This window comes from Erpetoichthys calabaricus, chromosome 5 (genome assembly GCF_900747795.2).
Source record: "Erpetoichthys calabaricus chromosome 5, fErpCal1.3, whole genome shotgun sequence".
Lineage (NCBI taxonomy): Eukaryota > Metazoa > Chordata > Cladistia > Polypteriformes > Polypteridae > Erpetoichthys > Erpetoichthys calabaricus.
The window spans coordinates 43,939,436-43,956,912 of NC_041398.2; the positions used below are offsets into that span (position 1 = coordinate 43,939,436).

A 17,477-nucleotide genomic window follows, 5' to 3' on the forward strand; every position below is an offset into this window, starting at 1 on the left:
TTATCTGGTTTATTTTATTTTCATTTACGTTATTAAAGTTGTCAAAGATGACTTACATAGCATGTCAATTCTGGCTGAAATTTTTGATAAACACACTCGAAGATCATCCTCCTCGTTCATTCTTGACCAATATTTTGTTTTCATGGCAGTCAATGCAGAAAATGAAACCTTGCACAAATAAGTTGTTGAAAAAGGTATAAGAACTTTCATTGCTAGTGCTGACAACAACGGATATTCAAGCGAAACTATGCACCAAAAGGAAGAGATATCCGTAGCAGGATCGTCAAATTTGGTTTGTAATGTGCGATCGCTAGACAGCTCCACTAATTCATATTGTGCACGACCGGTTAATTCAGAACTAAAGTACTAAAAAAAAATGTGGATTATTTTCTTGTTTCCTCTGACTTTTTGTCTAATTTTGGTACTGATTTAAGACTTTAGCATGGCCCACCATATTCCCTGTCATGGCCCACCTTTGGTCCGTGGCCCACGGGTTCAGAACCACTGCATTAGAGGGCCAGCTGGGAGACAAAGTCAGATAGGCGAGATTGCGTTAGTTTGGACATGTGCAGAGGAGAGATGCTGAGTATATTGGGAGAAGGATGCTAAGGATAGAGCTGCCAGGGAAGAGGAAAAGAGGAAGGTCTAAGCAAAGTTTTATGGATGTTGTGAGAGAGGACATGCAGGTGATGGGTGTAACAGAACAAGATGCAGAGGACAGAAAGATATGGAAGAAGATGATCTGCTGTGGCAACCCCTAACGGGAACAGCCGAAAGAAGAAGAAGAAGAATGCTAAACCAGTTTTTTTGGATTTAGTACAAATAAAGCTTTATCCATGACATGCATGAAGCAGCATCTATTGTATACTTATTTAAATCCAAGATCAATCTTTTAAATATACATGTCTTAAAGTAAATTTCCATACATATTTATATGATCATTTAAATTGATTATAAAGATGTAAAGCACATTATTTTTTTCAGCTTGTGACAGTGCGGGTCGCTTCCCCACTCCATGCTGCTTGCAGGAGCCTCTCGATACCACAACCACCATCAGTAACGTAACTGGGACGAGCTGGTCAAATGAGAACGCACATTGCAAGGGGTAGGTATAAAAGTGCCAATAGTGCTTTTATTATAAAAAAGGAAAAAACATCAAAACAGTGTTCACTGGTGCAATGCTCAAAAGTTCAATAAATAAGAAAGTGAAATCCATGTGTTGAAAAATCCATCCTTATAACAAGAAAAGAAAAACGGAACAAACACAGCTTTCAGGTCCTCAGTGTATAGTCAGACAAATCCGGCACAAATCCATCCCCGTCTCCTTCACGCTCCTGCAGTCATACCTTGGGATCCATGAGCAGGACTCTATCATGCTCGCACCCACTCTACACAATTTCTCCTTCACGGGTCCCATGATCACACTGCGTTTTCCTGACTAGCTTGTCTGGCCCGTCTCATTTCGCAACCTGATGCTGCGCTCTTCACATACTATGGGTGGTCAGTCGAGGTGCGTGTTAGTGGTGGTGAGTGGGTTGTCGATTTTATTTTGGTGTTTGATGTGGTGGGGGGCACTGGGGTGGTGGTGTTGTTTCGTTTGGGGTTTTTTATTTTTTCCTTTCTCCTCTCACTACTGTGCCAGCTCCTTTTAAAATGACCCTCCCAATGTTTCCAATGTAAGGAACTAATGAGGCACCTGCCTGACTCAAGCACTCACACGTCTCTACTCAATTTGGCATACACCTCCATTGCCAGATCAGTTCCTGGAAAGAAGCGCAGTCGTGCACTTACCTGCAGCCAGATTACAGCAAACACTTTGCAGGGCACGCTTATTTAAAATGAGCACGTCGCCACAGACCACTCTTCAAAAAGGTTTCAAATAAAATGTGAGATTTTTTTATATAATGGAAGTTTTGATATTATCTGCTGTTGTCCATTGCTGGTCACCATAGGCTTAAATTGTATAATAATTTAACTGAAATTTAATTATTTGATTATAACCTTGTTACAAGCTATCATTTAGCAGTTTTTTATACAAAACAGTATAGGAGGAAATATGGGCACAATAATTTACCTTTTTTTTTTTTTGCAAATTAGACGCACTGTGTGTCTTCTGAAGCAATTTTAAAATATTTACATCAGTTACACAAATGTTACAAATAAAGAAGTCAATAAATAGTAATATTCACATAAAAATGCTCACAAAGTATATATAAATTTATTTGTCATTTCAACAATGAAGAGACAATTAGGAGCTTTACTGGAACTATAGACATCTGGCTGAGCTATAGACTGCTTCAACCACTCAAAACAAGCTGTTTAAAGCCTCTAGGGGAGAAAATGTTTATATATATATATATATATATATATATATATATATATATATATATATATATAAATAAAAAAGTTCTGTAGGCTAGATTAAAAAAAGGAAGAAAAATATGCTAAAACCACATTGACTTACAAATCTCTGAACATTTATTGTGCCATACACTTGTACAATGCTCCCCAAGTTGTCCTGTTTTATGCATCAAAGTAAACGTCAGTGTTTGATATAGATACAAACCTGACGAGCAGAGGCCTGCTGTGCAATTCGGGAGTCTCTGATCCGTGGCTGCTGCTTGTGTGGTGTTCTAATCAATATATTTTGTAGGTGCTTATACAAGTTGCTCTTCACAGACAGTGGGTTATATGCAAGGTCCACTTCCAATGTGTCTAGTGAACTCTGAACAAACAGGACATAAAGCAATGTAAATATGGACACAAAAGAATGTCATTTCTAAAAAAGAAAAAGTCACTTTCATACGGTATACCTTCCAGCTCTATACTACCCCATTGCATAAACACTGCCTTGAAAAAGTATTCATCCTTAACCATACATACATAAAAGTGTCTTTCAGCCTGTAATTTTGATGCATTACATTGAGAGATTTTGTTTAACAAATACAAATTCTTCTTTACAGGAATCCTATGAAAGGAGTAAATACATACTGTAAATATATTATTCATCTCTTTGGTCTACCTTAATTACTTTAAACTTTAATGACTTCTAACAGTTACAACAATCAACCAATAACATGTATGTACTCTGTATAGCTCTTTATTAAATTTACACATTATGATGTAATAAAATTTGCTTATTTCCCTCTCTAGCTTTGTAATGTTACTGGTTAACATTTTTGATGACTTGCCAAATTATCAATGTCAAGAAAGCCAGGGCTGTGACCGGGCTTTCAACTGCAACTGCTTTCTTCATTTTAACTTTTTGCAGCGTTCTTTTGACACTTCTCTAAGAAAGACCGTTGAAGCTAAAAACTTTAAGTATTGTTATTCCGGCAGAGGAGATTCATGTTTATCTTAGTAGTATTCCAAATTTGTCTTTGATTGAATTGGCAGGATCCCTATAGTTTGATGCTACACCACCACACATTGCAAATGGAACAGTATGTAACTGGAGATTAAACAGAAACTAAAGCCAGGAAAAACTTTTTTTTTATGCAAAGAGCTCTGGGACTCTGGAGCAAGCTACTGAGAAATGTACAGTTAGGTCCATAAATATTTGGACAGAGACAACTTTTTTCTAATTTTGGTTCTGTACATTACCACAATGAATTTTAAATGAAACAACTCAGATGAGTTGAAGTGCAGACTTTCACCTCTAATTCAGTGGGGTGAACAAAACGATTGCATAAACATGTGAGGCACCTAAAGCATTTTTTTAACACAATCCCTTCATTTCAGGGGCTCAAAAGTAATTAGACAAATTAAATAACTGGAAATAAAATGTTCATTTCTAATACTTGGCTGAAAACCCTTTGCTGGCAAAGACAGCCTTAAGTCTTGAACTCATGGACATCACCCGAAGCTGGGTTTCCTCCTTTTTAATGCTCTGCCAGGCCTTTACTGCAGCGGCTTTCAGTTGCTGTTTGTGGGCCTTTCTGTCCGAAGTTTAGTCTTCAACAAGTGAAATGCATGCTCAGTTGGGTTAAGATCAGGTGACTGACTTGGCCATTCAAGAATTTTCCACTTCTTTGCTTTAATAAACTCCTGGGTTGCTTTGGCTGTATGTTTTGGGTCATTGGGCGGCATTTCATGATACAGATGAACAATCAATTTGACTGCATTTAGCTGGATTTGAGCAGACAGTATGTCTCTGAACACCTCAGAATTCATTCGGCTACTTCTGTCCTGTGTCACATCATCAATAAACACTAGTGTCCCAGTGCCACTGGCAGCCATGCACGCCCAAGCCATCACACTGCCTCCACCGTGTTTTACAGATGATGTGGAATGCTTTGGATAATGAGCTGTTCCACGTCTTCTGCATACTTTTTCTTGCCATCATTCTGGTAGAGGTTGATCTTGGTTTCATCTGTCCAAAGAATGTTTTTCCAGAACTGTGCTGGCTTTTTTAGATCTTCTTTAGCAAAGTCCAATCTAGCCTTTCTATTTTTGAGGCCTATGTATCACTTGCACCTTGTAGTGCACCCTCTATATTTCATGCAGTCTTCTCTTTATGGTAGACTTGGATATCGATACGCCTACCCCCTGGAGAGTGTTGTGAAGGGGTTTCTCTTCACCATGGAAATGATTCTGCGATCATCCACCATTGTTGTCTTCCGTGGACGTCCAGGGGCCTCATGTATAACGCAGTGCGTAGAACTCACACTATAACATGGTGTAGGCACAAAAGCGGGAATGTGCGTACGCACAGAAAAATCCAGATGAAGGACTCTGTGCGTACGCAAACTTCCATGTTCTTCTGCTACATAAATCCCGATCAGCGTGAAAAGTAACGCACGTGCCCGCGCCTTCTGTCCCGCCCCAACTCCTCCCAGAATTATGCCACTTTGAATATGCAAATCAATATAAATAGCCTTCTGTGAAAAGACAATGGGAAAAGCACGGGGGAAAATATAAGAATTTCAGCGAATACCAAGTGGAGGCAAAGGAAAAATGTACTCTTTGTTGGTTTAAACAGTGGTATAATCAACAAAAGGAAGTTGATCGAGTGACAGAGTGTATGAGAAACTCGAGAGCTCAAGTTCACAAAGTCGCACAGTGCTCGAAATAAAAAAGAAGTCACATATCAAAGTCGCCGTGAAAAGGCGAGTCGTAGCCCACCGTCTGAGTGTCATATGAAAGCTTATTAGGGTACAGACAAAAAAAAAATAGGCACACAGTGGGGAAAAAAGCACGAAATGTCAACTTTAATCTCAAAATTTCCACTTTAATCACAGTTTATTTTGCCATTAAAGTAGAACATCATACACTTCATCTTAAAATCGTTTAATTTACTAGTTTCTCAAATCAAATTGTAACTAAAGTACACGTTAAATGCTTTGTTCTGTATTTGATCTTCTATGTGCTCTGTGTGTGAATCACTACCTGCTTCTTAAACGGGCTTTCTCTTTCTCCGACAGGACACATAATCCATTACATTCGTGATATTACAGCTCTCTGAATAATTAAAATACTGAGATGTATACATGATATCTTTTTCATGATGATAGGAATGAAAGCACGTTATTAAACATGGGAACACGGTGGCGCAGTGATTGGTCATGTCTCACGCAAGAGGCTTGCTGCGCCATGTGCAACCTTCGATGAAATAATTTATTACACAAGTACTGTCTCTTTCAAACGTACTAACCTCCAATTCCTGTCCTTACTTTTCTTTCTCCAAATACCCAATCACCTCACAATCAGCTCTGTAATAGACGTGAAGCCATTTGTAAGCTTAGAACGTCGATTCTTCAAAACTTTTAAGGAACACTGAAATATCTTCGTAGTACATGTTTAATTATTCTATCTATCTATCCTTCCAGTGTCGCGTCAGCACCAGCAAGAATACAACGCAATGCAGGAACAATCCCTGAACTAGCTAGCGCTGTGGCACTGTGTCCTCACATGTTTAATTATTAACAATACAGATTATTTAAATGAAGTTAAAGTTTTATCTGTATAATATAATCAACATATTTTGCTGCATTTCATCTTAAAAATGATATCGTCATCATATGTAAATACGCGCTTTATAAAGTGGCACAGGATGTGCAATATAACTGTAGTGCAAATTTACAGTGAGGTAATTGTACTTATAGTTTATAGTTCTTGGGATGAAACTTTTTCTAAACCGCAAAGTCCGTACAGGAAAGTCTCTGAAACGTTTTGCCGTGGCACTGGCAACGTCTGCTTCATGCTGTATCCCGATAATTCTCTTTCCAATTAGCTGCTGCTGTGATTCCCCACTCAGATATAGTGATTATAAATACTCCAAGTGGTCAAGTGAGAGTAATATGGAAAAAGATGATCTGCTGTGGTAACCCTTAACGGGAGCAGCTGAAAGAAGAAGAAGATGCAGGGAGAGTAACAACGCTAAAGCAGTTATGGTATTTGGAATACTATGGCTATTCCCTGGACCATTATATTGCTGCAGGTTAACTACAATCAGATGCATTACACTAATAAACAATATGCAGATAGTTTCAGTGTATTTATAAAGCCGCGTCAGGAATGTGGATCTAAGAAAGAAAGCATGACCACACAGGAACAGTAGGACTGCTTTGACGCTGGGTGCCGCCAGTCTGCAAAACCGAGCGGAGAAATTGCATACACCAGGGTATGAGGTACCGTGGAAATGTGTGTGGCTTTACGCCAAGTTTAGGTTTTATGCATCGCGATCTGAGCGTGGAAACGTTCATACTCAACATTTCTGTGCATACGCACCGTTTATACATGAGGCCCCAGGTCTTTTTGCATTGCTGAGTTCACCAGTGCTTGCTTTCTTTCTCAGGATGTACCAAACTGTAGATTTTGCCACTCGTAATATTGGAGCAATTTCTCGGATGGGTTTTTTCTGTTTTCTCAGCTTAAGGATGGCTTCTTTCACCTGCATGGAGAGCTCCTTTGACCGCATGTTGTCTGTTCACAGCAAAATCTTCCACATGTAAGCACCACACCTCAAATCAACTCCAGGCCTTTTATCTGCTTAATTGATAATGACATAACGACAGACTTGCCCACACCTGCCCATGAAATAGCCTTTGAGTCAATTGTCCAATTACTTTTGAGCCCCTGAAATGAAGGGATTGTGTTAAAAAAATGCTTTAGTTGCCTCACATTTTTATGCAATCGTTTTGTTCACCCCACTGAATTAAAGCTGAAAGTCTGCACTTCAACTGCATCTGAGTTGTTTCATTTAAAATTCATTGTGGTAATGTACAGAACCAAAATTAGAAAAAAGTTGTTTCTGTCCAAATATTTATGGACCTAACTGTAGTTGAAGCAGAAACCTTGAAAACCTTTAAGGAGAATCTGGATCAGATATTGGGACAGCTTAGATATTAGCTAAACAAACAAGCTTTAATGGACTGAATGGTCTCATCTTGTTTGTCAAATTTATGTTCTTATTTTAACTGGTTGGTGTGCAGTGTTTATTTTGTGACGCATCATTTAGTATTCAAGATATGGATAGTTTATTTAGAACGTATATCTCAAAATGTATGTATATAATACACAATAGGAGACAATAGTGGACACATTGCCACACTCTGTGGAAGGCTTAAACATCATATTCATGTGCAGGTACCAACTTACAAAACTCACTGATAAACACATTTGGTTTGGCAGTGGTTTCCCTAAGAGGTAACCTTATTATTTGGCTTGGCAGGTCAGGTCAGGCCAGGCCAGGTAAGGTTGGGGAGCACGCACTGGTATAGGACATTGCCGCACCTACCACACAGCAAAACAGCTCGGCATCCTGGTTGGCAGCTCCCCAGGCAGACACGCGGTCCAGCCCCACTCTCTGGACCGGACCATCTATCTGCCACAGCTAGGTGTTATGTGGGCATCCCCTGGCCTGGTTCAGACACTCAGGTCTTCAACAATGAGAATCCTGAGAGCCAGATCACCCTTGGGGGAATCACACCACATGGCAATAGTGTCATAACTGGTGCTGCCTCACAATGCAGGTAATGTGCAGGGACTCCATGAGCAACTGCTCATTTGACACAAAGTTGAACCAGCAGTACCCACAGATTCTCCGAAGACACACAGTACCAAAGGAGTCCAGTCTTCATCTCAGGTCACTGGATAGCGTCCATACCTTGCAAACTATGAAGCACCAGGACTCTAAAGACTTGGACCTTTTGTGCTTTTGCAAAAATATCAGGAGCAACCTTATGACCCACTATGCTCTCCCAACCTGTCTACTGATTTCATAGGAAGAGTCACCAGAGACATGAATGTCACTGCAAGTCAAAGTCAAGTCAAGTTGGGGAGCATGCACTAGTACAGTGCATTGCCGCACCCACTACACGCCGAAACAACTCAGGATCCCGGTTTGCAACCCCCCATGCAGACATGCAGTCCAGTCCCGCCCTCCGGAAATGACCCTCTATCTGCCGCAGCCAGGTGTTACGTGGGCGACCCCTTGGCCTGGTCCAGCCACTCGGGTCCCCAACAATGAGGATCTTACGAGCCGGATCACCCTCGGGGAAACATGCCACATGGCCGTAGTGCCGTAACTGACGCTCCCACACAATGCAGGTAATGTGCATCATTTGGGACTCCATGAGCAATCGCTCATTTGACACAAAGTCAAACCAACGGTACCCAAGGATTTTCCGGAGAGACACAGTACCAAAGGAGTCCAGTCTTTGTCTCAGGTCACGGGAGCGTATATGTCTCGCAACCATATAGCAAGACAGGAAGCACCAGGACTCTAAAGACTTGGACCTTCGTCCTTTTGCATACATATCGGGAGCGCCACACACCCCTTTCCAGCGACCTCATGACCCCCCATGCTCTCCCAATCTGTCTACTGACTTCACAGGAAGAGTCACCAGAGACATGAATGTCACTGCCAAGGTAAGTAAACCCCTCAACAAGGTCAACACTCTCTCCGCAAACGGACACACTGCTGATGGCTGTACGCAAGAGGTCATTAAAGGCCTGGATCTTGGTTTTTATCCAGGACACTCGCAAGCCCAGACACTCAGACTCTTCACTCAGTCTCTCGAGCGTCCTGATCAGAGCCTCCGTTGACTCCGCGAAGATCACAGCATCGTCAGCAAAGTCAAGATCTGTGAATCTTTCTTCACCAACAGATGCCCCACAGCCGCTGGACCCCACGACCTTGCCCAACACCCAGTCCATACAAGCATTGAACAGAATAGGAGCAAGAACACACCCCTGACAAACCTCAGAATCAACTGGGAAAAACGCAGAGGTCCTGCCTCCACTCTGCACAGCACTCACAGTAACAGCGTACAGGTCAGCCATGATATCCAGCAACCTCGAAGGGATCCCGCAAACTCTCAGGATGTTCCACAGGGCAGCTCAATCAACACAGTCGAAGACCACATATGGTGTGTCACTTGTTCACAGATTCCTCTAACAAACGCCTCTTTATCTGCCCTCGGAGCCCTCGTAGCCGTCTTTCTCAGTTCCCTGTACAGACCACAGTTGCCATTGAGCCGTGCGCTGTAACTCCTCTCGATTTGATATCTAGGGTGCCCTGCAAGATGAAACACCTCCTTCTGGAAACACCGGTAACCCCAACACAACCCTCAGCAACCTTCAGTGTCTTGTCACGGAAGGTCTTCCACATCACATTAGGATTGGCAGTCGCACCCAAATCCTCAAGTTCCTCACACAAACTGTGTGCAAACACGTCAGAAACAGCCTGGTCTTGGAGTCTGGCCAGGTCCAGGTTAATTTTCCCAGTAGGTGGTAACCTGCTGGACCTTCAGAGCAGCAACACGAAGTCTGTGGTCAGAATTCACAAACTGGGCACTTCTGTAGACCCTGCAGTTTTGCCAGAGCCTCCAGCATCTGCCCACGAGGATGTGATCGATCTCCTTCACCGTACTACCAGTACTGGAGCCAGGATCCAGCAATTCGCAGCCCCTGACCTTTTGCAAAACCATGGAACATGGAGCCACTTTCACCACGGTCACCAGACCCATGGGTACCAAGACAATCCTCATAGCCAGCCCCGTCAGTGTCAGTGGCTGAACTGAACTTATCCATGACCAGAGGAATGTCACCTCGTGGGCAACCATCAAACCATCGAGCAAAGTTGCGAATAAGATGACTGCCTCACCGAGACATCACTCACCGCAGTTGGGAGCATACACCGAGAAAACAGACAAGGCACCCAGGGAGTACCGTAATTTGCTTTTTTACTGATGACATTGTGTTGTGTAAAACCGGAAAGAAGGAAGTAGAAAGAAAGTTGGGAGATAATGGACAAGGGCTTTAGAAGATAGTGGATTAAAGGACAGAATATTTCAGATTTAATAACGACCAGGATTCAGAGGTTATCCTGCAGGGAGAGCTACTGAAGAGTGGATAGGTTTTAATATCTAGGATTAGTGATAACCCAAGATGAAGAATTAGATACAGAAATAACCCACAGAGTGCAGAGTAGATGGAACAATTGGAGGGAGGTATCAGGAGTATTGTGTGATCGAAGAATTAAGGCAAAGGTTAAGGATTTTAAGACTGTGGTAAGGCCAGTAATGATGTATGGAGCTGTGACATGGGCAGAAAAGAGAATGTTGAGATGGATGTGTGGAGGTGCAAAGAATTACAAAAAAAAACAACAAAGAAAAGATACAAGACAATCAGATGTACAAAAAAGTGAGAAAGCTCTCTAAGAAAGTACAGGAAGTAGGTTGATAAGGTAAGAACATGTGATAAAGACAATAAAGGCAATAAATATGTGGAAATAACAGTGATTACAATGGAAGTACAGGGGGGAGAGAGAGGCTGAAGCAGAGGAGGATGGACAAAGTATAGGAAGATTTGAAGGAAAATGGTTTGATTTGGGAGGAGATGCAGCACTGAGCTGTATGGAAAAGAATATTAAGGTACATCACCCCCACACAGTAATGAGAAAAGGTGAAGAGGAAGAAGAAGACTGTTTCAACTCATTAAGCAATTGATGACATTATTAGAGATATATCTTTCAGTTTACTTGATCAATACAGAAAAGTTTGATCATTATACACATTTCTAAATTACTGAACATCTACTAAAAATAAAAAGGATAAAGCAGAATTAGTCTCTGCACTGGGCCCTGAGAGACAACATATTGAAATGCTGACATGGGAGCAGGAGTAATGTCATAAACCTGGTGAATATACGATTATTTCAAAAGGGAGCAAATGTATTGAATGTTGTTTTTATTTCAATCCTGATGTACTTTGCAACTAGACAAAAGCGGATTCCTTCATCAATCTGAAAGAGGTTGTGTCATTGGACATCAGCTTGATGGTAAGTTTTTAACTACTCTGTCTTTAGGCTAAGACAAAAGTGTCTCAAAAGATAATTCTATGCTGTTTTTGCCCCTCAGTGGAAAAACTCCAGACTACTCTGCACATTTCCTTTTGAGGCTTACAAAACTTATTAACCAGCTAAATGGCTCCTCAATACTGGAAAAATAACAGCCTTCTACAACGATATTCCTGGAAAGGTAATTAAGCCCAAAATTATCATTTATAAACTGCTAACCACTTTCCAAAATTTTAGTATTTAAAGGTTCCAAAAGGCAATCTTTAAGAAGCAAGGTCAATACTGCATCAGTTGTGCCACCACCCCCTTCAGGAAACTGCACCATTGGATGATCAGGAGCTGTAATCTTAAGCCATGTGGCAGCTAGACAGATGCAGGTGGCAATGATATCTACTGCTGGTGCCTGAAACAACTGAACAAGTTCATCAGTGAAGCTTATTTCCGTGTGTGATTTCTGGACCAATTCCAGTGTCTTCACCAAGGCAGAAAAAAAAAAACTACAATGAATGAAGTCATTATGCTATAGAATCGAATTCCTCTGAATGTGTCTCTGCATCAGAATACCTGACTTCTGTCTCACTAGACAAGTCCTCAAAGTTCTGATCTCAGCGGCAGTAAAAAAAAAAAAAAAAAATCTCAGGATAGTGAAAGACACTCTCATAACCTACCTTGCAAAAGTTTGATCAAGATTACTAACCATGAAACATCATCAGTCATCAAGTTGGATTTCATTTTAACAAAGACTATCTCTCTGATGAGAACATAAATCATGACAAAGGAAAATGACAGAGGATAACCAAGATTTACAAACGCATGTTCAATTGCCATTCTCACAGTCCCAACCTCTGAGTCCTGTTGAATAGACTCAACGGCCTTTTAAAGGAACACACATAACCATGATAAGTATCATTCTTATTCAGTCACTGAAGAGCGAGAGCGAGAGAGCGAGTGAGAGAATCTGCTGAACAGAATGTGGAAAGAATGACACAAACCCAAGGACCTGGCAGTCAAAGTAAATTCTGAAGCCTGTGCTGCAGAATGAAATTTTTATTACAAGAAAAAAAAAAAGAAACTAACATATCAAATTGGATACAATTTCAAATTCCTATAAAGAACTCCCCATTCCCCACCAACTCCAAACCCACATGGTCCTGTGATAGAAAATTAAGAAATGGATTGAGAGAGAGAAAAAAAATCACAAGGCCACAGCTAACCAGTCTCGCACAAGCTGAGCTGTACCTGGATATAAAAGCATCCCTGTATTTCATCACAACCTGCTATATCCTAACTACAGGGTCACGGGGGTCTGCTGGAGCCAATTCCAGCCAACACAGGGCGCAAGGCAGAAAACAAACCCCGGGCTGGGTGCCAGCCCACTGCAGGGCGCACACACGCACACACTAGGGACAATTTAGAATCGCCAGTGCACCTAACCTGCATATCTTTGGACCGTGGGAGGAAACCGGAGTATCCGGAGGAAATTCATGCAGACACGGGAAGAACATGCAAACTCCACGCAGGGAGGACCCAGGAAGTGAACCCGGGTCTCCTAACTGCGAGGCAGCAGCGCTACCCACTGCACCACCATGCCACCCTATTTTACTTCACCTCTTTACAATTACATTATTCTAATAACAGGATGAATAAATACCTATTAAATATATAACATTAGTGATTGCCACAGAAAATAAGATGCCGTGACGGTTTCAGTAGTCCAGATACTCACCTTTATCCCAATCTGGTTTCCACACTGACCAGCCTGCATTTGCATAATCCTGCCATTATTTTATTATTTACTAATTTAGTTTTTTTTTAATGTAAGTTAGTTGTACTTTCACTTGAGTATTCTTTGTAAGCCTACCTTTTCACTACTTTTACTTGAGTAATTTAAATACTAGACACCACTACAAAAGGTGGATTTTTGTCTATACTTGAGTAAATATCATACATACTTTTCTCTGCCTCTGTGTTCGACACAATGTTTTTTTTTTAAACATTGGTGGCCCATTCTTGTGACATGAAACCCATCAGGATTGCTTTTCCTGATAAAGTAATTGACAGTGTGCCAGGCATTATACCATTCTAGGCTGAAAGCTACTTAAAACCTGTCTTAATGCACATTCACTTTCTGAATTACAGGAAGACACATAAATCCTGGATGAGTACCTATTCTGCTTTAAATATAACTTTCAGCACATACTATAAAAGCATAATACAGTACAATATCACAAACTGAGCAGTCAATTACATGGAGTTTGCATGTGCACCAAATAAAAGTTAATTCAGCATTCAATAATGTAATATTTGATAGGCTTAGTGTTAAAGTACACAATAGGTGCTCCAGCTCTATGCAGGATGTACATCTTGGGTGCAATATGATTTGATGCTACAGTATTATTAATTATCGTAGTTTATTGTACTTGTAATGGTGTGCTGCGACAAAAAGGAAAATCAGACTGCAATGGGTAAGCTGTATCCATGTCAGTAGGAATGTTAAAGGATAGATGCGATGCTAGTGACCGAAAATACACAAAATCTGGAAAAGATCCTTTCATATTAATAAGAATTACAGTAATATACTGCACCTGTATTTTGCTTAGGATATGCTCTGGTGGATCCTGATCAACAACAGGCAGATGGCATGGAAGAATTAACTCCCGAACAGCAATAGGCTTCATCAGTAAAGTAAGAGAGGTGGAAGGTTGCAGAATATAGTAAGTATAAACTGGCCCATTCCAGCTTTGCACCATGCCCTGAGTATCACAACGAGCTAAAAGGAGCCAGTCTTGCATCTTCAAAACACAAATAAAAATTTTCATTATACTGTAACATCAAGAATTTGCAAATTATAATTAAATGCTAAACAACATATGTATAACGTTCAAACGTTTTATAATTAAAAACACATGACTATAAGCAAGCAATTCTGTTTTATTTCATTCTTGGACAACACTTGTCCTGAGATGTTATTTGATGGAACATGAAATGCCTGCCATGAAATGGATGGATTAGAAAGTTCTCAATCAGTGAAGCGGAGAAGTTCTCAAGTGCCAAGGCTGTGGGAGTCTATGAGATCCAGCAGAAAGCCACTGTATATAATCTCTGTACTACAGTTAAAGGTTCTCTCTGATATTGCATTGTTGTGATCAATTCCATTGGTCTGGTAGACTGAGGCTATGGCTAAAATTTTCAGCCCCCAAGCACAGCCAAAGCCATAGTTTTGAATTCAAAGGGAGCAATACAAATTCCACACTGTACATATCAAGTACTTTGTCTTTACATGAATATCTGAAGGGTTATGTAAGTCTTATAATCCTGTGTACAAATTTTTGAGCACCTAGCAAAATGTTTATGACTAAGGAATGTTGTGGAAGACACTGCATTTGGTTCTTCTTTTTTTGTTACATGCCAAGACATGTGTTGTCTATCATCCATTTTGTGAACTTCAAGAACAGCACATGCAGGTGCAGGCAAGTTTGGGGAGTATCCAGTTTAGGCATCTTTGCTGCATCTAAATGATGTTGTCTTTGTATTTTCATCTGCCGCTGATTATCAATGAAGAATGCAGTAGAATCAGTATTTTAAAAATGCTGACTGTCTACAAGTGCCCTGTTCTTCAATTAAAACAGCCATACTTCACCCTCCATGATTAAAGGAGGAATTTGACCATTGCAGACAGCATTACATTAGAGCAGCTGCTGCTTTAGAGTGACTGGGACCAGTTAAGGTGAAGGTGGAATTTAATAAATCAAATAATAGTGTGGTGTCTTATGGAGAGGTTTGAAAATAATTAAGCTGTTACACTTTGACAGATATAAAATCAGAATTTTGTATCAACAAGTCTATAGTCAGTGACCAATAGAATGCCAGTAAGACTTTAAAGATGACATGTTCAAGCTGTCATGTAAACATTTGAGTAAACTGGGCAATATGAAGGCACAAAATGCAGTGGAAGTCACAAAAAGTTGCCTGTATCTGACAGACAAAACTAACTTCCTTAACAGATGTAAGGAAATCAATTAAGGTCGTTTTTCAGCTTCTGCCAATGTCATCTATTAATTTATTTTGGACTAACTGAAAAACTGAACTTTTTTTTTTTTTATTATTTATTACTACTTTTTCTGGATTTGTTTTTTTGTTTTTATTATCCACAAGCAAAATTTCTTCTATGCATCTTAGGCATTCAAAAGGCACCACAAATATATAATTACTATTTGGTGTGTCAGAAATCTGCAGAGCTTCATCATTAATTTTTTTTCCTCTCTAATGGACTACAATAAATATCATGGCAAATAAAATAGAGGACATAATGTACTGTATAAACAGCATATTAAAGCCTAACTTGACCATATATACAAAATGTTTTCAGGGCCGATTCTTTTCCCAAAGTATAACATAATCAAAAGAATTACAGTTTAAACAAATAAGGCAATTAGAAGTTAAATTAAATCTTGTCTGGGACAATGTTGGTAAAAATAAGTTTCATACTGTTTCCTATATAGGTTGTTCTCTCTTACCTTCATAATGTAGGCGAGCGCATGAAAGTTTTGCTGGTTTAACTCCAGCTCTTCCCAGTCCAGCTGCCAGCAGTTTGTGGGTCTGATGACAACAGGAAGTCCAAAAAACACAGACTCACACACCCCTTCTAATTTCACTGCTCTGTAACAAATACATCTTTACATCAGAAAATGTTGATAATAAGACAAGGGGTCAATGAGATGTATGTATTATTTAAGCTTCTACATTAGGGATGTTCAACTCTAATCCTAGAGGGATACCATGGTTGCAGGTTTTCCTCCCTGCCATTTTCTTCATGAGTGACCAATGTCTTCTGTCAGTTTACTTATTTTCCCTTCATTTTAAATGACAATTTTTTAAGACTTTTCTTAAATAGCAGCTAAACAAAAATGAGATGTGAATTGAGACAACAGATGACCAGCTAAGTCAGAGTCTCAAACTCCATCCAATTTCACTACAACAAGTTTCTTTATTAGAAGCCAGATCTTGTTGTCAATTAAACCATCCATCCATCCTCTTCCACTTATCCAAGATCGGGTCGTGGGGGCAGCAGATTGAGCAGAGATGCCCAGACTTCCCAGTCCCCGGCCACTTCTTCAGGCTCTTCTGGGGGAATCCAGAGGTGTTCCTAGGCCAGTCGAGAGACATAGTCCCTCCAGCATGTCCTGGGTCTTTCCCGGGGCCTCCTCCCAGTTAAATGTGCCCGGAACACCTCACCAGGGAGGCGTCCAGGAGGCCTCCTAATCAGACCCCGAGATACTTGAACTCCTCCACTTGGGGCAGGATCTCGCTCCCAACCCTGAGAGGGCAGTCCACCCTTTTCCGGATGAGGACCATGGTCTCGGATTTGGAGGTGCTGATTCCCATCCCAGCCGCTTTACACTCGGCCGCGACCTGATCCAGAGAGAGCTGAAGATCACGGCCTGATGAAGCAAACAAGACAACATCATCTGCAAAAAGCAGTGACGCAATCCTTAGCCCACCAAACCGGACCCCCTCAACGCCCTGGCTGTGCCTAGAAATTCTGTCCATAAAAGTTATGAACAGAATTGGTGACAAAGGGCAGCCTTGGCGGAGTCCAACTCTCACTGGAAATGGGTTTGACTTACTGCCGGCAATGCAGACCAAGTTCTGACACCTGTTGTACAGGGACAGAACAGCCCTTATCAGGGGGTCCAGTACCCCATACTCTCGGAGCATCCCTCACAGGATTCCCTGAAGGACATGGTTGAACGCCTTTTTCAAGTCCACAAAACACATGTAGACTGGTTGGGCAAACTCCCATGCACCCTCCAGGACCCTGCCAAGGGTGTAGGGCTGGTCCACTGTTCCGCGACCAGGAGGAAAACCACACTGTTCCTCCTGAATCTGAGGTTTGACTATCTGACGGACTATCCTCTCCAGCACCCCCAAATAGACTTTTCCAAGGAGGCTGAAGAATGTGATCCCTCTGTAGTTGGAACACACCCTCCGGTCCCCTTTCTTAAAGAGGGAGACCACCACCCCGGTCTTCCAATCCAAAGGCACTGTCCCTGATGTCCATGCGATGTTGCAGAGGCATGTCAACCAAGACAGTCCTACAATATCCAGAGCCTCCACCATGATAAGGTGGCGGTTCAAGGAGGGGTGTCAATTAAACCCATTTTTTAAATACCACG

General features: G+C 41.1%; 1 protein-coding gene across 1 annotated transcript in view; it reads right to left on the reverse strand.

Moving 5' to 3' along the window:
* Positions 1–17,477, reverse strand: part of m1ap (meiosis 1 associated protein) — a 140,148-nt gene that overhangs the window by 8,162 nt on the left and 114,509 nt on the right. The window contains exons 7-9 of the mRNA XM_028803049.2: positions 15,819–15,960; positions 13,887–14,093; positions 2,567–2,725 (exon numbers count right to left, since the gene is read on the reverse strand). Coding sequence (XP_028658882.2) covers positions 2,567–2,725; positions 13,887–14,093; positions 15,819–15,960 — 508 coding nt within the window. The remainder of the gene's footprint in view (positions 1–2,566; positions 2,726–13,886; positions 14,094–15,818; positions 15,961–17,477) is intronic.